The sequence below is a fragment of the Periplaneta americana genome, chromosome 12, assembly GCF_040183065.1.
Source record: "Periplaneta americana isolate PAMFEO1 chromosome 12, P.americana_PAMFEO1_priV1, whole genome shotgun sequence".
Lineage (NCBI taxonomy): Eukaryota > Metazoa > Arthropoda > Insecta > Blattodea > Blattidae > Periplaneta > Periplaneta americana.
In genome coordinates, this window is record NC_091128.1 from 150,775,327 (window position 1) to 150,801,375 (window position 26,049).

Below are 26,049 nucleotides of genomic sequence, written 5' to 3' on the forward strand. Positions count from 1 at the left end.
GCCTCCCAGTACCTATCCACAAAGCTGACAGATGAAAGTGCTGGACAAGTCTTAATGTGGTTTGAGTCCATGGTGTCGGAACATCCACAGAGCATGCAGTGGGGGCTGGATAGTACACCCAGGCGGTGGAGGTGATTAGCCAGATAGTCATGACCTACTGTGGTGCGGAACGTCGCAACAGCTTCTCTTCTGGGCCATTCGGGGAGAGTGGAGTTTAGTGCGTCCTTCCATGTTCGTCTTTAATTTGTTCCTCCAAACTCTTATGGAAACATTGTCTCACTCGACTTCTTATATTTGTAGATGCTCTATGGAATGGCAGCATGTTAGAATATGAAAGAGGGATAGTTGTTCCTTTCTTTGCCAGAAAGTCTGCTGCTTCATTCCCGGCAATACCGCAGTGAGAAGGTATCCATTGCAGATGTACAATTTTATTTATTTTCTAAAATGTTGCAAATATATTGTATTATTAGATGTTCTATTATTTTGCAGATAACTGATGTGAGACTGACAGATCTGTAATTGTTCGCATCACTTCAAGGATCTTGTATTACGACGCACTGGAGTGACAACATAATGCAATGCTGCAGCCTCCACTCCTAGATTTGTACCCCAGCTTTTAAGAGCTTTCTGCTGCAAAGTGAACTTTATTACAGATGATTTGAAAACATTCCGAGCATCAAGCACTTGTTTGCGTGGAGTTTTGGAGCATGTAACATCATTCTCTGAGTCCACACCTGTGGAGTAACGGTCAGCGCATCTGGCTGCGAAACCAGGTGGCCCGGGTTCGAATCCCGGTTGGGGAAAGTTACCTGGTTGAGGTTTTTTCCGGGGTTTTCCCTCAACCCAATACGAGCAAATGCTGGGTAACTTTCGGTGCTGGACCCCGGACTCATTTCACCGGCATTATCACCTTCATATCATTCAGACGCTAAATAACCTAGATGTTGATACAGCGTCGTAAAATAACCCAATAACTCATTCTCTGAGTAGAAGTTGAGATTCAGCAAGTTGAATTCTTCTATGAGATTTTCAAGGGATTCACCAACTTGCATAGGCGAAGCTCCTCGTACTTTGCTTTCCAAGCAATCAGCAGCAGATTTTAAATCCTCTCAAGCTTCTTTTATTCCAGCCAGACACTCCCAGTAAATGAGCTGCTCGTTTATTTGAGGAGTGGTCCTGCATATCATCATCAGTCACTCTTCACACTGCTCCCACAGGTATCCAATTTGAATGACATTCGGTAGGTCTGCCATGACATCCTGGATAAGATCTGAGCTGTTCCTGATGCTGCTGTTGCTGTTTTGTGCATTTTCCTCGTCTTCTCCTGCAGAAGATTCTTCCAGACAAAATGTTTTATTCACTGATGAAAAGGATGTTTCATTTTCTGAGATGTTGTTCACTGATGACTTTTGGTTGTGAATATTTTGCTTACATTTAACTTTCTTCTTCTCGGTATTACCTTTCAGGTTTGAGGAATGAATACCGAAGCAATATAAATGATGGAATTCCCTAATGACTTGTCTCTCTTCAGCAACCAATTAGATAATTTTTCCTTCATTTCATCAGCATAGGAGTGTGTATAATTGAAACAGTAATCCTTTTTTTCCAGAACACTTCCAATATTCCACTTCTTGCTCTCCGAGGAGTTTGATCATTTCTTGGTGTAAGTGGTAGTGGGAAAATTCCGTCTCTTGCCTCATCATTGTCATTTCTTTATTTTTGAGCTGTATACCATTCTGACCTTCATCATAAACTGAATGAGTCCTTCTCAAAAGCGCTGTCCCAAACCTCTCATTAGTTGACTCTCTGGTAAAAGCTGCAGCACTTAGTGATCTGACCAAGTAATTGCTGTTGGCTCCACTAATTTGTCTGCCGGCAGCAACAGATTTTTACGTATTATTGACCTCTTAACAGACTAGGTTCTTTTTGTTGAGGTTCAGGAATACCTTTTCTTGGTAAATTACTAATATTATGCTCTTTTTTTGCAGTATTTGACAATGTAATCAACCCATGTGCTTCAAGCAAAGGTTTTGCCTTTATTATCCGCAACTTGCTAGCTTTGGTGTGTTTGATCTTTGTTGGTACTTGAACTAGTTTTTTTTTACTTTGCCTGTTCTTAGACACAGATACAGCAGAAGATAAGTTGAGGTTTGCTTCAGAAGGTCCTGGCTCAGCATCTGAAGCTAATACAGCTCCAAACACTGCTGAAGAAACTTTGACATCTTTCCTATTATGCATCTGTTGCTCTTCACACCATTTCCTTAGTTGATCTCTTATTTGTGTAACTAGTTTCTGGTTGGAGTTCTGCATTTTCACTTCATTCATGAGAATAATAATAGTAAAAACACATTAAACACACAGCAAATTTTGCTCCGTTACACTGTTTTGTATGTTGTACAATACTGTTCAGTATTCAGTAATGTCTATAATTCTGGGTTTGACAGTATTGTCGATAACAATGGCATAAATTATATTACATAATATGATATTTTAATATATACTTTTCAACAGTGAAAGAAAATGAGTTTCTCAATTCCCTTCCTTCAATATATTATTTTTTATTATTTGGCCACTAGAGGGAACCCAAGAATTGGAACTTAATCTGAGACGATTCTGTCCGACGCCGGAGTGGGTATCCGGTGTGGCTTAGTGGATAAAGCATCAGCATGTAGAGCTGAAAACCCGGGTTCAAATCCCGGCGCCGGAGAGAATTTTTCTCCGTTCCATTACTCTTTCATCGTACTCTTTCATCCCTTCCTTCAAACCTATTAAGGTATGTATTAACATTTGAAATGGCGTTTTTATGACTAACATTTTCTTTGTAATAATGTTAGCTGCAAAATCCTAGTACAGAGCATTGTACGCATAAACAGCAGTAACTCAGTGAAAGAAATTTCAAAATTGAGTCATTTTTAGAAAATATATGGCATTTTGAAGAAATAGAATAATTTTTAATTAATCATTTTTTTTAAGGAATCAAAAAGTGAAATTGAAGTTTCTGATATATGGTTATGTTAGTCTACTTTCATATGTTGTCTGATAAATATCTTAAAAAGGTTGGTTAAAAAATGTAGATTTTCCTCCAGAACGTTAATACATACCTTAAATAAAAGCAAGACAAGCACTGGAATAGTCACTGCATTAAATAAGGAAAAAAATGGAGATGAAAAATATAATCCTCTAGCCAACTACACATACAAAATAATTTTATAGATTTATTTTATTAATTTGTCCTACAGAATAATATCTGTGATATTGACAATTAATATTTGAGGAGAAAAATTCGCTCCGGGAAACATTGAAGGAGGAGGATTCGGTCCGGTGCTGTGAATTGAATTCGGCATAGCTCAGTGGTCAGAGCGCTTGGTACATAGAACCAAGTACCCGGGTTCGATCCCCGGTGCTGGAGCGAATTTTTCTCCTCAAATATTAATTAAAAATAATTTTAACTGTCAAATGCAAAATCGAGCAAAGTTAGTAGACAGCTTCTTCAGCTTACACATAAAAGGTAGAAAATAAACAGGTAAATTTTGAAAAAAAAATTCAACAGACTCGGAACTTATTCATGCTGGAAATGACCATCTAATTTGATAAAAGGTTTTAAATGTCAGATTCTTAAATGTACCAACAAATTGTACAAACATAAAAAATATATTCTTAACAAAAATAAAAACTAAGAAATTATTCTGTCATTAATAAATAATACGTTCAATAAAAATATATTCTTAAATTTATGTAAAAAAAATTTGTAATCAGTCTGTGACAGATGAAATGACAGTCAATAACAAATTAAATGAAGATGTGATGGATATAAGAACATTTAGAGAAAATATATACCATATTCTATTAACATTAGAATAAAATACTACTAAAACAAATTCACTCTGTTAAAACATAAAATATTTATATCTGATAGAATCGTGATTTATTATATAATGTTATTGCTAATACCACAGGCATATGAGGCTGCGGATATTAAGGGTGAACTTGACAAAGAATCTTGTTTGCAAGTGCGCCCCTAATATTCACAATGCTGCATATGATCGCAGTGGAATAAGCCACCACACTTGAAATGTCAAGTCCATTGCGATAGTGCATTTTTCAATTGTGTGAAAGTAAAGTCTTTCCTATGCATATTTAAACTTACTCTGTCTACTCTGATGACATTTGCACCGAAATCTCCCAGCACCATACCACAGAATGGAGCAGGTGCTAGACCTCCCATTTCAATAACACGTATACCTTTCAGAGGCATTATTTCAACAATGATGTGGCATCAGAATCTGTAATATAATTAATTAATTGACTGTGTAGTCAAGTTATAGGGAAGAAAATGAGTCTACTATCATCCTCCTCCTCTCTCTGTCTTCAGTTCGGTACGTGTGTCTATTTCTTATGTCTGTATTATTGCAATGTCACAACTCGTGGATATAGAAGTATCTAGTCATTCTGAATATATCGAAAACCAGTCTCATGGCCTCGATATAACCTTGCAACCAGAGGGGAGCGTGGGGCGCATACATGAACTACAGTCAGTGGCGGCCGGTGAGGCATTCTGGTGGTGGTGCCAAAAATGGAAATATATATATATATATATATAAAGTAAAAAAATAAGGTTGCACGCAAATCACTCTAGTGAAAGGTGATAATCACAGCTCACGTTTACATTATGTTAAATAAAACACATTAATTAAACCAGTTATTTTACCGGGTGTGCAGTTAATAATGCACCTAGTAACAGTTACAATAACATTTCCGAAACTAATAACGAAATTTACACAATATACAGATAATGTAAAACTTTCTCAGTATTGTAAAGTCAAATACAAATGACTTTTATAAACAGTAAACTTACTGGCAAAAAAAAAAACACGAGAATAAAAATGATATAGATAATAAATGAACACGTTTGCACTTTATTTAAACAGGCCGATGAATCCAAGGCAGCAGCCTAAATAACACATGTTCATGTCCTGCATAGATCTCATGTATTGTTAACAAAAGCATCAATACCAGCAACAATATAGCGATATTTAGTTGCCGCAAAATAAAACAAATATTACACAAAATTAACAAATAGTGTTACATAATATGAAAAAAATATATATATTTATCTTTCTAAAAAGAACCATGGCTGACTATCCCTGCATTCAATATAGTTAAATGGACAATAATGTACACATTCAAATCCAAGTTGTGTGCATTAGTTTTGAATTGGTAACATTACATTAAGATTTGGCGCGGAACTTTAACTTGTATTTTCCAGAAAGCCTGCTAACATCTCCAAAAACTCTGCCATCTAGCGAAATTTCTGCATTACTGCGCTCTAGTGGGCGGAATGTTAACTACTGAGTCAAATTGAATTCGGCTGAAAGTCTACCATAAGAAACGCATATAAACTAGAATCAGTAGCCTTTTGTACAGTGTTATATGGACGCAGGCAGTGCCACGCCGAACTGGCTCCAACATTCGGAGAAACGCTGCAAGAGTGCATCCCGATCTGTGCGCGCGCTCGTTCAGATGACATATGAATAAAATGTGTAGAAATAAACAACTACAAATCCTTTTCAGGATATTATTTTTTGTTTCTTTCATTGGTGGTGCCATGGCACAGTGGCACTGCCCCAAAAGCCGCCCCTGACTACAGTCACTCTTTTGTGGAGCTACTCAGTCAGCAGTGAAAAGTCATTTAGTGTAATTTGTGAGATCATAGCATTCACAATGACTTGGTGAGTAGATCAGAAAATCGATCAACTATAACATTCATGTGAATAAACTATTCGGATGATTAAGAGAGCTTTTGGGGACAATTCAGTGAGTAAATATCAGATAAAATCTGTGGTACAGTTGCTTCGAAAATGACCGGAAATCCATTGAATGCATGTAGGCCTTCAATCGACGAAGAGCTGGGAGAAGTAAAAAAACAGACTCAAAAAGGAAGCAACTGAAACCTTCAGATTAATGGCACATGACTGCTTAGTTGCCTACCTTCATAAAAGTCATTTATAAATGAGAAACCTGTAGTAACTGTAACAAATAAAATAGCAAAATGGATAGCAGCCACTACTATAATGCAAAAGACTATACAAAGATCTTTGAAACAAAAACATCATTGCCCTTTAATAGATCACTAGGAGCTAATGGAATAAATCCTCAAACGTTGTCATTGATAATGTTTGAAATACAGAGACACTGTATACATATTGTACTGCATTAAGGAACTTAAATTCATTGTTTCTTTTGCGAACTGAATTGTGTTACAAGCTTATGGAGACTGAAAGGAGAACATTTAGTGCAGCATTTCTCAAATTGGAGGTTGTGGTGCCATAAAAAAGGGTCGCGAAATAAAAATAACTTGTGTGCAAAAGTAATAAAACACATTTTCGCTTCTTTCATAACAGGTACTAATAAATAGGGTATGTTCACCAATCTCAAATGCAGAAGACAAGGGAGAGGATATTGTGAGATGCGTCACTAGCATGTTCATTGCAGCAACTGATCGCTGATTTGAAATAACCATTTTTGAATGTTTAGTTCATTTTTCATGATAGTGATTCGTCTGTTGGATGGAGACATTAAGTTGGCAGTCCCTTTGGTGTTATTCCACAGAAGTACACTACGTGCCAGCACCAGGTTCCCCTTCTCCCTTCCTCACCATCATTCTAACTCACTTCCTCCATTACACTTACACATACATTTCACTCTAGTACACAACATAATTCTTCACAGATACACATCATGCGTAACGTGGCCCGTTGAAGTGGTGTGCAACTTGAAAATGGGTCACAGTCCTGCCATCTATCCCCAGTATGTGGAACCCGAATCACGCAAATGAAGTGAGTAGGTATTAGCCTAGATCATATATAAAACAGATTGACCAAGCTTATATTAAATTTAGACGCAACTGGAAAATAACGGACGCTATGCGTCGCTAGTGTCGAGAAATGAGCTTGCAATAACCAACACTAGATGGCAGAGTACCTGAAAAGTACATAGAGTAATACGACTGTGGGATGACTTTTTTACGTCATGCCACCTCCAAATATCTTTCTCATTGTAATGTGAGGTTATGTTACTTTGATGTGTCGCTAAATTGTAGCATACAGAAGCTTGTTTTACCCAAATTTATCAACACACATAGATGACATTTTGGTACATGACTGATATAATGTTGTTTGCGTTCAATATATAATCTGTCATCATTTGATGTACGATATCTAATTGTTTTTAATTTTCAATATACAATACCTCACTAGCAACAATTAACACAAAATACTACAAAGAGCAGATTTGTCTGCGTTTGTTGAATGTACATCATGATGCTCACGAAAAGGCACTTATTTATTTTGTGTGCACAAGATTACAATTTTTTAATATGAAGGAAAAGCAGGTATTCGTCTTCTGAAATTTATCCGATAGGGGAAGAATTACAACTCCCTCCGCCCCCCCCCCCAAACATGTTTCCTCTTTGCTAGGCCTACATGTTTTCATTTTACAGGTGTATTATATGATGCGATATGGAAGCAGATAAATAATAACTGTACGTTTCTCGTCCACATTAAATTCAACGTGTTCATAACATAGGCCTGACATATTGCTTCATGTAGGCTACACAGCTGGCAGTGTTCTTTTTACGAGTAAGCGGTCGTACAAATCATTTTCTTTTCATCTGAACTTTTTTGCTAGAACATGCGTTTGTTTTTTTATTTGCTCTGTATGTTGTTAAATAACTACTGAACATCGTCTTTGGTTAACAAATTGTTCTAGTATTCGTTTCATATCAGTCTTCGGTATTGAATTATGTCCATAACGTGGGCGAGATGATATCAGGCTGGAAAATTCGCTCTGAATGCATTTTTTTACACAATTTTCTAATTTTCAGCAGATTTACGATACCCTATGCGGTTTCTCTGCCAATGCAGAGTTAATTGCAATATACGGTAATTCTGTTATTTTCCTGGCACTTTTATATCCGTTCTCATAAACGTACTGATTTAGATTATTTACCCTACTGTAGGTATTTTGCTCTCTACAAATCATCGTTAGTCAAATGAAATAGTCCATAATAGTTGTTTGTAACGAATTAGTAGACAACCTCAATCCCTCCTGATCGCCTCCCTTACGAATTTCTTTCTCACTTTAATCAAATTTCATTTATACTGGTCCTTAAATTACATAAACTAGTGCTGAGGTAGTTACGGTGATTTCTGAAGTGAAAATCGTTCAATTTATAAGGGTGAAATCAAAAATAATTTTTGTAGCCTTTCCTTGTCCTTGATTGAAAATTTGAGTAACTTCATATTACGACAATATTTCTTCCTTCTTCTGCAGTTAACATAATCGCAGATGGACATTTCTAAATGAAGTTTGTTACACAGAAACCTTTGAGACAATATTGACACTTGAAGTTCTTTATACACACACATATATATATATATATATATAGTTCATCTATAAGAGTTAAACTAGCGCTGCACTATGCCATGCACCCCACCCCTTGTTTTCTCCCTTGAAATATATCGGTACCGGGTAGAGTTCCCGGGTAGCTCAGTTGGTAGAGCGTTGGTACGTTAAACCAAAGGTCCCGAGTTCGATGCCCGGCCCCGGAACAATTTTTCCCTATAAATTATTCAAATCAACTGTGCAGGGAGTTATACCAGAAAATCTTGATTAGCGCTGAGGTAGTTTCCTTCATACTCAGCTTGTTCACCTTGCATACATGAGTCTGTAACAGGTTAGGTTTGGTCAGTGCTGTCATGGTAATTTTTTTCTTGGCCGTGCACCCCACCCCTTGTTTTCTCCCTTGAAATATATTTTACTCTCCTCTCTCTATCTCTCCAATTGTCATTTAATTATTTTTTTTTTAATATTAAAGAAGAAGTAAAATTGTTTTGCTTTACAATTTAATTGTACAAGTTTGATTTAAAGAATACACCATGTAGCACCACCATTGATGCACACTTGTCTCGATGAATCCTGGAGTGTATATTTGCAGCACTTCTCGTTTTTCAACCATTATTTTATATAATTCTGGATTCCAGTGCTGAAAAGGTGGATAATTTTTTGTTTATGAACATCAAACAAAATACCGGTAGGTACAGTAGGAACAGCAAGAGATGATCTAAGATCTGTATAGATCTCCATGTACAAAACTTAGGCACCCATATGCCGTATGGCTCCTTACAGACAAAATTTTCATTTCCCCATATGATTAATTAAAATAAATTGTAGGTTCCATACGATTAATTAAAAAAAATTGTAGGTTCCATACGATATATGGCCTCGTGTGGCCTTCATGACAGCATTGGGGTCAGTTAGTTTAGGCACTTTTACACCTTGCATATACAATCAACTGCATCTCCACAAAAAAAATCCTTATAAATTGAACAGTTTTCACTTCAGAAATCACAGGAACTGCTTCAGTGCTACTTTCACCCAGGTAGTAGTTAGCAGTTAATCATTTCAAAGCTCTTGTTATATTATGAAATAGCATCACACAATGCTACCAAAATAAATGTTCCCAGTGTTAAAATTACAGAGTGTAAATTTCGCTTAGGACAGTTTTTGCTCTGGAAAATTAAAGGAAACAAACCGTACGTCAAACCAGCAGCTGAGACACAAAGCACCTGAAATTCGAAAGTGGTTAAAAATGTTTATATTTCGTTCTTTCTTATTTACCAGCAACAGAAGTACCAGTATCAGATTTTTTGCAGAACTAATATCAGAGGCCCCTCCTATTAGAGAATGTTTTGAATATTATTATATTCTGGAAAACTACATTGGCACATCAACCTCCCCTCCCCCCGCCTGAATTCTGAGCTGAAGCACGAAAATTTCAAAATGTACAAACTACAGATGCGGCAGAATGTTACCACAGTGGTCTTCAGCAAGAATTTTGTAAGACATATCCAAATATCTTCATGGTCATTATATGTATTAAAGTAAAACATATACTACATGTGAAGTACCTACTAAAAATGAGAGAAATAGAAATGGGAAGGACAATAAAAAAAAGTGGAATGGACAAACACCAAGAAACTATTCATCTTGAATCACTATGAACAATAGGACACTTTTTTTTTTGGTGCCAGTAGTATAGAATATAAAATTAAGTTGCATCAATAAGTTTTTCGAGTTTAGCATTACTTTAAGTATTTATTGTCCCCCTGTTGGAAAGATGGAATTACTTTGTTTGAAACTTGATGAAATTGTATTGTACCTTAACTCAATTTATTAAGGTACAATAAAATTCAAAATAATAACTGCAGGCCATTTTAAAATAAATCAGTTGGATGTAAATTATTTCTTAATTTATTAGGACCATAAAGGTATTTTTACAAGCGATAGATTGAATCATTTTTATCTTAATAATTTAATGTAGGATGATTATTTCGGGAATTGTTATGCTCTAAATTGTGAGGATATTTTAATACTTTTTTAAAATATAAATTTGGAATATTTTTCCAGTTAGTAAAGCGTAATTCAGAGAGACAGAGGTCTCAAGCATATTTATTGACACATGCCAGAATTATTAAATATGAAAAAAAGAGTTCTTGCACTAACATACTGTTTATAAAGTAACCAAATCTTAAGAAATACAGTATATGTACTGGTATTCTATATAAAGGCATAGGAGTGAATATAAATCTGTTTTAAGGAATTCCTATTTAATATTCCTGCTATAGGAACATGACAAAATAAATACAACGCAGCATGGAAGCTAATTCAACTCTTTATCGAGTATTGTTGATGAGATGTGTTATGAAGGTAGACCGAATCATTCAATATAAATGTATAAATAGGACGAATAATAATAGATTAATTTCATTGTATTTAGTATCAAAACTGAAAGCGGTAACTAGTCTATGAATGATGTCTTAACAAGTATAAATAAAATGGACTCTTGACAAGAGACACACATTTGGCTTCAGTAATAACTAGGACTTCAAGGAATTTATGGTAGCTCACCTGTCAGGCAAAACTCTGAATAGTCAGCATTGTCAAACTATAGAAGCGCGATTAAAAAGTATTTTTTTTTCCCACCCATTACATATGATTGCTTTTTTCAAGTCCCGGTAATAACTTTAAATTAATTATCCCACATATTTGGGTGGGGCCTTTCTTTGTTTCTGACATAATTTATGAGAGTTTCTCTTTTACACTTCAATAGAGAAATACAACTTTCAGTGGACAATGAATGTGTAACTCTAATGGAACTCTAAGAACCACAGCATTAATGTTTTCTTCTTTTCTTTCTTGCCCTTTAGTTTTTGTTGCAGATAACATCATGCTATTGGATAATTATACATGCACCTTTCTAATAAAATTGGCATATATTTCACTGGTCTCAGAAGTAAAATTAAATGTATAATAGCTTCTCGGTGAAAAATATTTACTGAAAATTATTGTAGGATTTGAATAGAAATGCCACTTCTCAGGCAAGGTTATTCGTGGATGACTGTATGATATATAGAAAAAATTAGTGATAAATCTTATATCACTACCTTGCAAAACTAGCTTGACGTTATTGAAAACTGGACTACAACAAATAAAATTAAAATCAATGTGAGCAAAAGTAAATCAATATGTATCCTTCTGTAAAACACAAAATTAAATTCGTCTCACATACCAATTAAATGGATCACCAGTGCCACAAGTAAACACTTAGGTACTGTATATATTTTAGTAACAAACTGGTTGAAATAAGTCACTAATATTACAAGGATAGCTTGGAAAGCACTACATTTCTTTATGTGTATTCTTAAGAAAGCTAACCGAAAGTCAAAAGAATTAATGTACAGTTTCCCTGGAAAAGGATGAGACGATTGAATATTCCCAAGTCTCAGATGTAAGACACTGCGCATGATCGGAGACCAGAGCACTGATACACAAGATAACGAATATTGAGTTACTTAAATGCAGGCTATTTGGACCATCGTTCCGAAATTCACTTCAAATACTGCAAAAAATATGATAATATTACGTAAATAAAATATAAATATATACGTAAATCGTGTAGTAAAATCGACAATGGACCTTCATGACTAGATCGACACTCCGCACAGAAAGGAGAGCTTTCGTGTCGTTTCAATAGCTCAGACACTAAGACTTCTGCCTGTTGTGTAGAAGAGAGCGAGTTTGATTCTTAGTCTACGTCAACGATTTTTTTTTTTGTCTAAATAATGTTGAAATAGTTAAGTAACGTTAAAATAGAGTTTTACAAAGTCCTGAAATTAAAACTGATCACAGACAATACAAAATTACAAGTTATAATATTATAAACGTTAATCTAGTGAATGCATTTACATACACACACATATACAATGTAAATGCATATATATTAAAAACTAACAATTAAAATGAAATTTAAAAATATTCCTAAGCCACACAGACAAAACTTTTACAAAGGTTTAGAGTCCTTAGGCTATGTCATTTGCTGAGTAATTATTACAATATTTTATTAGTAGCTTTCCCATATGTGTAAGAAATGCACTCGCACAAAACACTTTTTGTTAAAAGTGTGGCTTTGGATTATTTCACTCTCACCCCTTCAGTTGATTTTAACTATTTTATCTACGTGTTTCCAATAGTGTTTAATTTAATGTGCATTCAATTTTATTCATGTTATGATTGAATGAAAAAGCAATGTTGCAATTATTGACTAATTACATATATTAATACTAATTATTAAATGCAACTGTTAAGTAACCAATTGCAGTGTCTTTTGCAAAATCTTTAATGTTTAAGTTGTCAATAATATTTCTGTACCATATACTATAAGACGTTAAAAGAATTTGCAATAGATTTGGAATCTTCTACTTTATAATCACTTGTTTTAATGGAAAAAATATTTTCTTTCTTAGAATATCTACAAGTTTAACTTTAATAATATTCCGAATAGCTTTAATTGCATTATCTGAATTTTGTACTTTTCTATTCAAATGTATTCTATTTCCCTCTTTCATTATTTTTTATAAATTACACTGTACTTCTTGTAGTATTTAAGAACATAAGGATCATTACATTTCAGCTCATTACATAGAGATTCTTCTTTTTAATACATTAGATTTTTAAGTCCCTGCATTATCTACATTTTTTTACTTTTGAATTTTTTTCACAACATTCAGTGGAGAACATCCACTGAAGTGATTCTGAAATTAAGTGAAAGATACAATACATTTACCCTTAATACCAGTAGTACCAGTATCATATACGTTTTTCCAAGATTCATATTGTAGACATAAATGTAAATAATCACTAGATACTTGAAATTGCTCAGTGACATTGGAAACACTTAGGATTTGTTTATCATGTTCAGAAAAGCCATTGATTATAGATTCTGTCGAATAGAAATTCAGTCTAATTCTATGTACAAAACTTTTATCAATGGCTGTGCTACTTCAGCTTGTATGCTGGTAGGAAAATTACGCTACAACTAAGGTTGTCAGTTTCAAGGAGTGAATTTAATTTACTTTTACGGAAAAGTTCCGAGAGATAATCTATGTTTATGTCACTACAGAGTAGCCACCTATGCCCACCGACGCCCTCGAAATCGAGACGAATTGTGGAATCAAGTTATTGACACTTGGGAAGATCTCGCCGAGGATCAGAACCTATTGCACAATCTTGTGACATCCATGCCGGATTGACTTAGAGCTGTAATAGAAGCTGATGGCATGTGGACAAGATTTTAAGTTAACAGGTCTCGTTTTGTTTCTTATGATTATTGTTTCAGGAAGAATACTTTTAACTTCCAAGTAAGATTTTTTTTGACGAGGTTCAGCCCACTTGTAAGACCCAGAATTTGGGCATAAATTATTCCATATTTTTCGACAAATTAGACAGTCGAGGAACTGTGAAGAAATTAATTACACCTCAATAAAAAAAAGTTTTACCCGGGATCGAACACGAGACGTTTCGGTTATATAGTAGAACCGACACGCTACTATATGAGCTACCGAGACAAGACAGTGACAGCAGCAGTCCAGAATGTAGATCCCATAGCAGGCGTTTGCCATTCGGTACAGAGAAGCAATGATATTTTGTGACTCGAGCTATGTTGTGAAATCGTGGCCTTAAATCGCTATCTTCTTCGTGATTCTTATTCTGGTCCTTGTCCTTGTTGTGGTCCTTGTAACAATTCTTGTTGTATATGTCATGGTATTTATTGTTACGTCGATATCGAGTGAACCGCGCTGTAGAACTTTAACTTCCGACGACCAAGAGTCGTCTCATTCCTTTTAAGGGTAACTGTACATAACCCATGTTCGGTCCACTGCTGTGGAGTAATGGTAGGCACATCTGACCGTGAAATGAGTGGGCCCGGGTTCAAATCCTGATTGGGACAAGTTACCTGGTTGAGGTTTTTTCCGAGGTTTTCCCCAATTGTAAGGCGAATGTCATGTAATCTATGGCGAATCCTCAACCTCATCTCGCCAAATATCATTTCACTATCACCAATCCCATCGAGGCTAAATAACCTAGTAGTTGATACAACATCGTTACATAATCAATTTAAAAAGGACGTCAGATAAGCAGAGGAAGTTACAAAAGCTTGTGGTGGCGAATTTAAAGTTTCCGTGATGTTCAAGAAAGGAAAGTACTACAAATGGGAGGAAAAGTAGATAGCCTATATTGGTGTATTCATCACATGATATTACACAGGAGATATCACCACATATGGTTGTAAATAACCAAGGACATTTTAAATCTGAATGTGTATTTTAGTGTAATCAAGTGTTGCTTTGTATAGTAAGAACTGTAGGCACTGTGTATAAATCTCGATATGCATCTGAAAAAAATAGTAATCAACTTGGCAGAAATGTTCGTGTGTCACAATATAATTCGTAATATTTTATTTGTTAATGGCACTGTTATTTTTATTAAAGTACGTCAGCAGTTACATGTACTACACAAGTGTCTTAATTCTTTGGAAAACAAGTATTTATGTCATTTGGCACAATAATATGAACATTTTCCATTTTGGTAATAAATTAAGTGGCAAGAAAATGTTCATATGTCACACCATATATTATTTCATATTTTTTACATTATTAATTATTCCTTTTCATTAAGATTTTCTGTTTATATTTTGGAATGCTTACGTTAAAAGACAGTGATGTCTCTTTCATAAACTCTTAAGTATTTAATTAAATATCCTGTGACGATCATAGTTACTTCGAAAATGTTATGTGTGTCTCTATGGAATGACCCATCAGTATTGATAGTATTGTTACAAATTACAAAACCTGAAACTGTTAGAATGGGATCAGGAGTAGTGACAAAAAAATGTAATGTTGTAGGCCTACATGAACATGACTATTTTAATCCAGTGTCTAATAAGGTGTGAAGGCCTTTTGAGGTAAACAGTATTGAAAATGTGAGGGAAGGGGTATTTCTTGGTAATGGATTAGGCCTGTATACTTTATAATATTATTAACTATATATTGTTAAAGTACCTAGTAAATATCGTAATATGTATATTATATAATACTGTAAACGAGACATCACAGGCTGCAAACTAGATTATTCTTGTGTTTGTATAATTATACGAACATGTATGAAATAAACAAGACTACTATTGCTTAGGTTAGGATAGTATTATTTATATATTGTAATCAGGCTATATGCACAAATTTTCCAATATACTACTATCATAACTAAATAGGTTATGTTAACATTAATTTTCATAAGCTTTTGTGGCGCAAGTTAAAATAATTCTAAGTAAAGTATAATAAAACTCCGACAACATTATAATCATGAACGTCAAATTCTCTTATTTCATTTATTTTTCAGTCCCTTATTTTCCATTGTTCTTTGGATTTATCATTAATAAAATATCAATTAACGGATAAATTATGTTATACACTCAGTTGATAATATAAATAATATTCACGACAAATATATAAAAAACAGAAGAGATAACGAATCATATTATTGCCGCCCGATACGGTACCATTACAACATGGTCTACATATTGCTTTGCCTGGCAGAGTTTCTGAATTATATTCAATACAAAGGCGTACTTTATCTTATCTCGTCGCTTCGCCCACGTGACAACTATAAATAGCTGTCTCGTTCCGAACTTGTCTATGTTCCCAACTTGCCAAGTTGCCAAGGTCATATAGGCCAATAATATTTATCCATGGTCATCAGTTGTCGACAGTACATACCGAGATTATCTCGTAAGCAAGAAATAATCGATTTAGAGTTCGTGTCTCGTGATGGTGTTGGTCATTGTGCCATCTGTTGACGATTATTGAACTACATCAAGCCGGCCTCGACTGCAAACCCTAAAGCCTATATAAAAGAGCTATCTGTTAGTATATATGATCTAGGGTATTAGCCTAGATCATATATAAAACAGATCGCTCAAGCTTATGTTAAATTTGGACGCAACTGGAAAATAACGGACGCTATGCGTCGCTAGTGTCGAGAAATGAGCTTGCAATAACAAACACTAGATGGCAGAGTACCTGAAAAGTACATAGAGTAATACGACTGTGGGAAGACTTTTTTACGTGATGCCACCTCCAAATTTCTTTCTCATTGTAAAGTGAGGTTATGTTACAATAAGACTTTGATGTGTCGCTAAATTGTAGCATACAGAAGCTTGTTTTACCCAAATTCATCAACACACATAGATGACATTTTGGTACATGGCTGATATAATGTTGTTTGCGTTCAATATATAATCTGTCATCATTTGATGTACGATATCTAATTGTTTTTAATTTTCAGTATACAATACCTCCCTAGCAACAACTATCACAAAATACTAAAAAGAGCAGATTTGTCTGCGTTTGTTGAATGCACATCATGATGCTCACGAAAAGGCACTAATTTATTTTGTGTGACCAAGATTACAATTTTTGAATATGAAGGAAAAGCAGGTATCCCTCTTCTGAAATTTATCCGAAAGGGGAAGAATTACAACTCCCTCCCCCTACACGTTTTCATTTTACAGGTGTATTATATGATGCGATATTGAAGCAGATAAATAATAACTGTACATTTCTCGTCCACATTAAATTCAACGTGTTCATAACGTAGACCTGATATATTGCTTCATGTAGGCTACACAGCTGGCAGTGTTCTTTTTACAAATAAGCGGTCGTACTAATCATTTTCTTTTCATCTGAACTATTGCTAGAATATGCGTTTGTGTTTTTATTTGCTCTGTATGTTGTTAAATAACTACTGAACATCGTCTTTGTTTAACAAATTGTTCAAGTATTCGTTTCATATCAGTCTTACGGTATTGAATTATGTCCATAACGTGGGCGAGATATTATCAGGCTGGAAAATTCGCTCTGAATGCATTTTTTTTTACACAATTTTCTAATTTTCAACAGATTTAAGATACCCTGTGCGGTTTCTCTGCCAATGCAGAGTTAATTGCAATATACGGTAATTCTGTTATTTTCCTGACACTTTTATATCCGTTCTCATAAACGTACTGATTTAGATTCTTTACCCTACTGTAGGTATTTTGCTCTCTACAAATCATCGTTAGTCAAATGAAATAGCCTATAATAGTTGTTTGTAACGAATTAGTAGACAACCTCAATCCCTCCTGACCGCCTCCCTTACGAATTTCTTTCTAACTTTAATCAAATTTACTTTATACTGGTCCTTAAATTACTGAAACTAGTGCTGAGGTAGTTACGGTGATTTCTGAAGTGAAAATAGTTCAATTTATAAGGGTGAAATCAAAAATAATTTTTGTAGCCTTTCCTTGTCCTTAATTGGAAATTTGAGTAACTTCATATGACGACAATATTTCTTCCTTCTTCTGCAGTTAACATAATCGCAGATGGACATTTCTAAATGAAGTTTGTTACACAGAAACCTTTGAGACAATACTGACACTTGAAATTCTTTATATAGTTCATCTATAAGAGTTAAACTAGCGCTGAGGTAGTTTCCTTCATACTCCGCTTATTCACCTTGCATACACGAGTCTGTAAACAGGTTAGGTTTGGTCAGTGCTGTCATGGTAATTTTTTTCTTGGCCATACACCCCACCCCTTGTTTTCTCCCTTGAAATATATTTTACTCTCCTCTCTCTATCTCTCCAATTGCCATTTAATTATTTTTTTTTAATATTAAAGAAGAAGTAAATAAATTGTTTTGCTTTACAATTTAATTGTACAAGTTTGATTTAAAGAATACACCATGTAGCACCACCATAGATGCACACTTGTCTCGATGAATCTTGGAGTGTATATTTGCAGCACTTCTTGTTTTTCAACCATTATTTTATATAATTCTGGATTCCAGTGCTGAAGAGGTGGATAATTTTTGTTTATGAACATCAAACAAAATAGGTACAGTAGGAACAGGAAGAGATGATCTAAGATCTGTATAGATCTCCACGTACAAAACTTAGGCACCATATGCCGTATGGCTCCTTACAGACAAAATTTTCATTTCCCCATACGATTAATTAAAAAAAATTGTAGGTTCCATACGATATATGGCCTCATGTGGCCTCCATGACAGCACTGGGGTCAGTTAGTTTAGGCACTTTTACACCTTGCATATACAATCAACTGCATCTCCACAAAAAAATTCCTTATAAATTGAACGGTTTTCACTTCAGAAATCACAGGAACCGCTTCACCCAGGTAAGTAGTTAGCAGTTAATCATTTCAAAGCTCTTGTTATATTATGAAATAGCATCACACAATGCTGCCAAAATAAATGTTCCCAGTGTTAAAATTACAGAGTGTAAATTTCGCTTAGGACAGTTTTTGCTCTGGAAAATTAAAGGAAACAAACAGTATATCAAACCAGCAGCTGAGACACAAAGCACCTGAAATTCGAAAGTGGTTAAAAATTTTTATATTTCGTTCTTTCTTATTTACCAGCAACAGAAGTACCGGTATCAGATTTTTTGCAGAGCTAATATCAGAGGCCCCTCCTATTAGAGAATGTTTTGAATATTATTATATTCTGGAAAACTACATTGGCACATCAACCTCCCCTCCCCCCGCCTGAATTCTGGGCTGAAGCACGAAAATTTCGAAATGTACAAACTACAGATGCGGCAGAATATTACCACAATGGTCTTCAGCAAGAATTTTGTAAGACATATCCAAATATCTTCATGGTCATTACTTACTTACTTACAAATGGCTTTTAAGGAACCCGAAGGTTCATTGCCGCCCTCACATAAGCCCACCATCGGTCCCTATCCTGTGCAAGATTAATCCAGTCTCTATCATCATACCCCACCTCCCTCAAATCCATTTTATCTTCATGGTCATTATATGTATTAAAATAAAACATATATTACATGTGAAGTACCTACTAAAAATGAGAGAAATAGAAATGGGAAGGACAATAAAAAAAGTGGAATGGACAAACACTAAGAAACTATTCATCTTGAATCAGTATGAACAATAAGATACTTTTTTTTTTTTGGTGCTAGTGGTATAGAATATGAAATTAAGTTGCATCAATAAGTTTTTCGAGTTTAGCATTACTTTAAGTATTTATTGTCCCCCTGTTGGAAAGATGGAATTACTTTGTTTGAAACTTGATGAAATTTTATTGTACCTTAACTCAATTTATTAAGGTACAATAAAATTCAAAATAATAACTGCAGGCCATTTTAAAATAAATCTGTTGGATGTAAATTATTTCTTAATTTATTAGGACCATAAAGGTATTGTTACAAGCGATAGATTGAATCATTTTTATCTTAATAATTTAATGTAGGATGATTATTTCGGGAATTGTTATGCTCTAAATTGTGAGGATATTTTAATACTTTTTTAAAATATAAATTTGGAATATGTTTCCAGTTAGTAAAGAGTAATTCAGAGAGACAGAGGTCTCAAGCATATTTAATGACACATGCCAGAATTATTAAATATGAAAAAAAGAGTTCTTGCACTAACATACTGTTTATAAAGTAACCAAATCTTAAGAAATACAGTATATGTACTGGTATTCTATATAAAGGCATAGGAGTGAATATAAATCTGTTTTAAGGAATTCCTATTTAATATTCCTGCTATAGGAACATGACAAAATAAATACAACGCAGCATGGAAGCTAATTCAACTTTATCGAGTATTGTTGATGAGATGTGTTATGAAGGTAGACCGAATCATTCAATATAAATGTATAAATAGGACGAATAATAATAGATTAATTTCAATGTATGTAGTATCAAAACTGAAAGTGGTAACTAGTCTATGAATGATGTCTTAACAAGTATAAATAAAATGGACTCTTGACAATAGACACACATTTGGCTTCAATAATAACTAGGACTTCAAGGAATTTATGGTAGCTCACCTGTCAGGCAAAACTCTGAATAGTCTGCATTGTCGAACTATAGAAGCGCGATTAAAAAGTATTTTTTTCCCCACCCATTACATATGATTGCTTTTTTCAAGTCCCGGTAATAACGTTATTAAATTAATTATCCCACATATTTGGGTGGTGCCTTTCTCTTTGTTTCTGACATAATTTATGAGAGTTTCTCTTTTACACTTCAATAGAGAAATACAACTTTCAGTGGACAATGAACGTGTAACTCTAATGGAACTCTAAGAACCACAGCATTAATGTTTTCTTCTTTTCTTTCATGCCCTTTAGTTTTTGTTGCAGATAACATCATGCTATTGGATAATTATACATGCACCTTTCTAATAAAATTGGCATATATTTCACTGGTCTCAGAAGTAAAATTAAATGTATAATAGCTTCTCGGTGCAAAATATTTACTGAAAATTATTGTAGGATTTGAATAGAAATGGCACTTCTCAGGCAAGGTTATTCGTGGATGACTGTATAATATATATAGAAAAAATTAGTGATAAATCTTGTATCACCGCCTTGCAAAACTAGCTTGATGTTATTGAAAACTGGACTACAACAAATAAAATTAAAATCAATGTGAGCAAAAGTAAATCAATATGTATCCTTCTGTAAAACACAAAATTAAATTCGTCTCATATACCAATTAAATGGATCACCAGTGCCACAAGTAAACACTTAGGTACTGTATATATTTTAGTAACAAACTGGTTGAAATAAGTCACTAATATTACAAGGATAGCCTGAAAACACTACATTTCTTTATGCGTATTCTTAAGAAAGCTAACTGAAAGTCAAAAGAATTAATGTACATAACCCATGTTCGGTCCACTGCTGTGGAGTAATGGTAGGCACATCTGACCGTGAAATGAGTGGGCCCGGGTTCAAATCCTGATTGGGACAAGTTACCTGGTTGAGGTTTTTTCCGAGGTTTTCCCCAATTGTAAGGCGAATGTCATGTAATCTATGGCGAATCCTCAACCTCATCTCGCCAAATATCATTTCACTATCACCAATCCCATCGAGGCTAAATAACCTAGTAGTTGATACAATATCGTTAAATAATCAATTTAAAAAAAAGACGTCAGATAAGCAGAGGAAGTTACAAAAGCTTGTGGTGATGAATTTAAAGTTTCCGTGATGTTCAAGAAAGGAAAGTACTACAAATGGGAGGAAAAATAGATAGCCTATATTGGTATATTCAGCACATGATATTACACAGGAGATATCACCACATATGGTTGTAAATAACCAAGAACATTTTAAATCTGAATGTGTATTTTAGTGTAATCAAGTGTTGCTTTGTATAATAAGAACTGTAGGCACTGTGTATAAATCTCGATATGCATCTGAAAAAAATAGTAATCAACTTGGCAGAAATGTTCGTGTGTCACAATATAATTCGTAATATTTTATTTGTTAATGGCACTGTTATTTTGATTAAAGTATGTCAGCAGTTACATGTACTACACAAGTGTCTTAATTCTTTGGAAAACAACTATTTATGTCATTTGGAACAATAATATGAATATTTTCCATTTTGGTAATAAATTAAGTGGCAAGAAAATGTTCGTCACACCATATAATATTTCATATTTTTTACACGATTAATTATTCCTTTTCATTAAGATTTTCTGTTTATATTTTGGAATGCTTACGTTAAAAGACAGTGATGTCTCTTTCATAAACTCTTAAGTATTTAATTAAATATCCTGTGAAGATCATAGTTACTTCGAAAATGTTATGTGTGTCACTATGGAATGACCCATCAGTATTGTTAGTATTGTTACAAATTACAAAACCTGAAACTGTTAAAATGGGATCAGGAGTAGTAACAAAAAAATGTAATGTTGTAGGCCTACATCAACATGACTATTTTAATCCAGTGTCTAATAGTTTTTAAGATTTGAAGGCCTTTTGAGGTAAACAGTATTGAAAATGTGAGGGAAGGGGTATTTCTTGGTAATGGATTAGGCCTGTATATTTTATATTATTAACTATATATTGTTAAAGTACCTAGTAAATATCGTAATATGTATATTATATAATACTGTAAACGAGACATCACAGGCTGCGAACTAGATTATTCTTGTTTTTGTATAATTATACGAACATGTATGAAATAAACAAGACTACTATTGCTTAGGTTAGGATAGTATTACTTATATATTGTAATCAGGCTATATGCACAAATTTTCCAATATACTACTATCATAACTAAATAGGTAATGTTAACATTAATTTTCATACGTTTTTGTGGTGCAAGTTAAAATAATTCAAAGTAAAGTATAACGAAACTCCGACAACATTATAATTATGAACGTCAAATTCTCTTATTTTATTTATTTTTCAGTGTTTGGTCCCTTATTTCCCATTATTCTTTGGATTTATCTTAGTAAAATATCAATTAACGGATAAATTATGTTATACACTCAGTTGATAATATAAATAATATTCACGACAAATATATAAAAACAGAAGAGATAACGAATCATAATTTAGCCGACCGATAACTTTATAACATGGTCTACATATTCTATATTCTATATAGGTACATTGGCTTTGCGCCGAGAGATTGTATTGCATTCTATTCAATACAAAGGCGTACTTTATCTTATCTCTTCGCTTCGCCCACGTGACAACTATATTTAGCTCCCTCGTTCCGAACTTGCCGAGGTCATATAGGCCAATAATATTTATCCATGGTCATCAGTTGTCGACAGTACATACGAGATAATCTCGTAAGCAGGAAATAATCGATTTAGACCGACCAGACCGGTTCAGAGTTCGTGTCTCGTGATGGTGTTGGTCGTTGTGCCATCTGTTGACGATTATTGAACTACATCAAGCCGGCCTCGACTGCAAACCCTAAAGCCTATATAAAAGAGCTATCTGTTAGTATATATGATCTAGGGTATTAGATACACAATAAATGCACAGTCTGTAACGTTTTATTAGATTTGGTGTTCGTGACTTATGGGCATTCTTAAGCATACATTTCATAGTGGTATTCGGTTTTCGGAATTAGTAGGTACTAATAATGTTACGTGGTCAAACAAAATACATGTTTAGGTCAAGTCTTGTGAATCAATTGTTTAGTCAAACCAATGCATTTCATGTTGATCCCTTTCTCGTATAGTTTGCCTAGGAAAATATGTTACAAATTATTGAACTATTTAGAATAATCTTCCGACATAAAAGTAAAGTATAGTAAGTAAATAAGTCATTCAGTACTAGGATCACAGTCTAGTATATACAGTCGCGAAGCTCAATACGTAGTAAATATGCAAACATTCGATAGTTGCTCACCACTAGGATCGCTAATATCGCCTCATTACAGGCAATGCAAAATAGTACCGTCACAGTCTATTCTTTCTAGCACCCTCAAAACTCAAGCTTCGTGGCTGTATATAGTAGACTGTGCTAGGACCGTGATTTTACTTCATATGGGTCGACCTGGTTGGCGAGTTGGTATAGCGCTGGCCTTCTATGCCCAAGGTTGCGGGTTCGATCCCGGGCCAGGTCGATGGCATTTAAGTGTGCTTAAATGCGACAGGCTCATGTCAGTAGGTTTACTGGCATGTAAAAGAACTCCCGCGGGACAAAATTCCGGCACATCCGGCGACGCTGATATACCGTGCGGTTTTTTTTAAAGCAAGACGTAAAGCGCTGCAGCAAGACCGTTCTTTTATTACGTTTGCTTCACCGTCGCTGCAGCAGCGCTGTAGCAAGCGTGCAGCAAATCAAAACTTCGCTTTACGAGTTTGCTGCACGATCCATCATGGCGGAATGTGTGTTTTGGTCTTTTGCAACGTTTATTATTGTCGAAATCGTCTAGTAATAATAATGCCATGTCATTATCATGGAAGTTGAAATTATTTAACGTTTGGTTCTTTTAGGGTTAAATGTATTACGGTAGAAATAGAAGCCAATATTAATTGTCCACCATTTTGCAGTCATTTGACCTACTTACGTTTTTTTCGACCCTCATTTTGCTGCAGCAAAGGCATGAAGCGCTTTAAAAAAACGCACGGATAACCTCTACAGTTGTGAGCGTCGTTAAATAAAACATAACATTTTTCTTAACGTCATATGGTGATATCTGGTAACAGTTGGCTACACTGACAAGATGGCAATATTTGCTATTTAAGAGCTGTTCTTACGTGACCCTCACTATAAATAGCAGCTGCCAAATTTTTAGAAAACCGCGTATGCACAGTGTCATTCCTAGAGAGTAATACTCAAGCCTCACTTGAGAAAGCATCTCCACAATTTCTTTTTTTTACAACGCTAAACTCAGGTCCCTCAACAGTGAGGTTATTGTAATCAATACGTAACCTTGTTTTTTTTTTCTCATCATAACTCTGTGATCATGAACTGCATATATAATCAGTTTATCGTTATGACTTGAAATCTGTCGAAAGAACTAAACTACAGCCATTTCCCAATCTCAGTTTGCTATTATATTATTTCAAATTCTATATGAACGATACAAACCCCTCCTCCTCCTTCTTTTGCTTTGTTTAAAGACGTTCTATCAAGGGTTCTAGCTATTCTAAAATCTAGATAAGATTGAAGCCTTGACTGAACAAACACTTTCGAATATTATGGAACTTGTTTAGTCATCCTAACTCAGCTTCAGGTAGGCAGGGTTGCCAGTTTGGGCGAAGAGTCTTGGATTGGACTATTCCGAAGTCCTGTTTGCGAATTTTTCGGCTACTAGAAATCTTGGCGAGTGAAATTTGGACGGATGAAAACTCCTTGTCATTTAAAAACATATATCATGTTAATTTGCTTTTCCTTGAGCTTATATTTGGCATGACATGGGTTTTCGATTCATAATTCAATTATTTCTTGCAGTAAACCATTGTGTAACGCCTCCACGTGTAGATTATTCACAGGGGCTTCTTCATGCCCTCTCCGTCACATTGTGTCATTTTATTCGTTCTTATTGTGTGTTTAATTTTTAATAGAACACGATGGCTACTTTTAACGATGCAAAGTTAAACTACCGATACCAACGTGAAATGTTCATTTTTTTTATCGTGGTGCCCGCTAGATGAAATAATTCAAGACTAGAGCAGATACATAGATGATCGTAGGTTCTTCGGGAACAGGAGAAAATACCTAGAATTTTGTTCTGGTATACTGTCTCTACAAAATTACTAAGATAGAAGATTGTGTGTGAAATTAAAATATTGAGCGACTTCTTCCTCTAAAACAGCGGTCGTCAGCACAGGGCACCCTGGGGCTAGCGTCTCTTACCCGCGGAAAACATTGTGCAACATTGTGCACTCGTAGCTGCTAGCAGGTATGCTCTCTACCTCTTCCTGCTGCACGACGGGGCACACGGGACACCTCCGCTTACCTTTTGCACATTTCAGCTAATGCGACAACCACTGCTCTAAAAAATGACTTTCAAAGAAATTATTGCGAATTTTTGTTAAAGCAGTGTGCCAGCACTCGAACTCTGCACTTGCGTTTCGCATAGTCTGGTTCATTTTAATTCAACATGGTTTATTTCCAAAATTATACATATATTCACATACAGGTAGTATTAGGAGTTTCTTCTAGACCGTGTGTCATTTTCTCGGACAAAATTGGTAGGGGTTAAACGAGACGATCTTGGGTTAAACTAGCGCATACTTCTTCCATAGACATTAGACTTATTAAATAACCGTAAGTTCTTCGTACTCCGCTTACGCACCTTCAACT

At 34.7% G+C, this 26,049-nt stretch overlaps 2 protein-coding genes and 2 non-coding genes across 7 annotated transcripts in view; 3 read left to right on the forward strand and 1 right to left on the reverse strand.

Moving 5' to 3' along the window:
- JMJD4 (jumonji domain containing 4) overlaps positions 1–3,470 on the forward strand; it is a 35,315-nt gene extending 31,845 nt beyond the window's left edge. The window contains exon 6 of one of the 2 annotated variants that reach the window (XM_069842279.1): positions 2,121–3,470. In XM_069842279.1, coding sequence (XP_069698380.1) covers positions 2,121–2,269 — 149 coding nt within the window. In that variant the 3' untranslated portion in view covers positions 2,270–3,470. Of the gene's footprint in view, positions 1–489; positions 723–2,120 lie in introns of those variants that run through there. The other variant, XM_069842280.1, reaches the window with a different exon arrangement.
- Positions 1–24,985, reverse strand: part of Amacr (Alpha-methylacyl-CoA racemase) — a 38,318-nt gene extending 13,333 nt beyond the window's left edge. For 2 of the 3 annotated variants that reach the window (XR_011335337.1, XM_069842281.1), the window contains exons 1-2: positions 24,832–24,985; positions 4,148–4,283 (exon numbers count right to left, since the gene is read on the reverse strand). Coding sequence is in view for 2 of the 3 variants with exons in the window: in XM_069842281.1 (XP_069698382.1) it covers positions 4,148–4,255 (108 nt within the window). In the remaining variant the exon portion in view is untranslated. Of the gene's footprint in view, positions 1–4,147; positions 4,284–24,827 lie in introns of all 3 variants that reach the window. The other variant, XM_069842282.1, reaches the window with a different exon arrangement.
- On the forward strand, positions 2,636–2,707 carry TRNAY-GUA (transfer RNA tyrosine (anticodon GUA)). Its single transcript has one exon. It is a non-coding gene; the product is annotated as a tRNA-Tyr (tRNA).
- Positions 3,337–3,409, forward strand: TRNAM-CAU (transfer RNA methionine (anticodon CAU)). Its single transcript has one exon. It is a non-coding gene; the product is annotated as a tRNA-Met (tRNA).
- Positions 24,986–26,049: the final 1,064 nt, after the last annotated feature.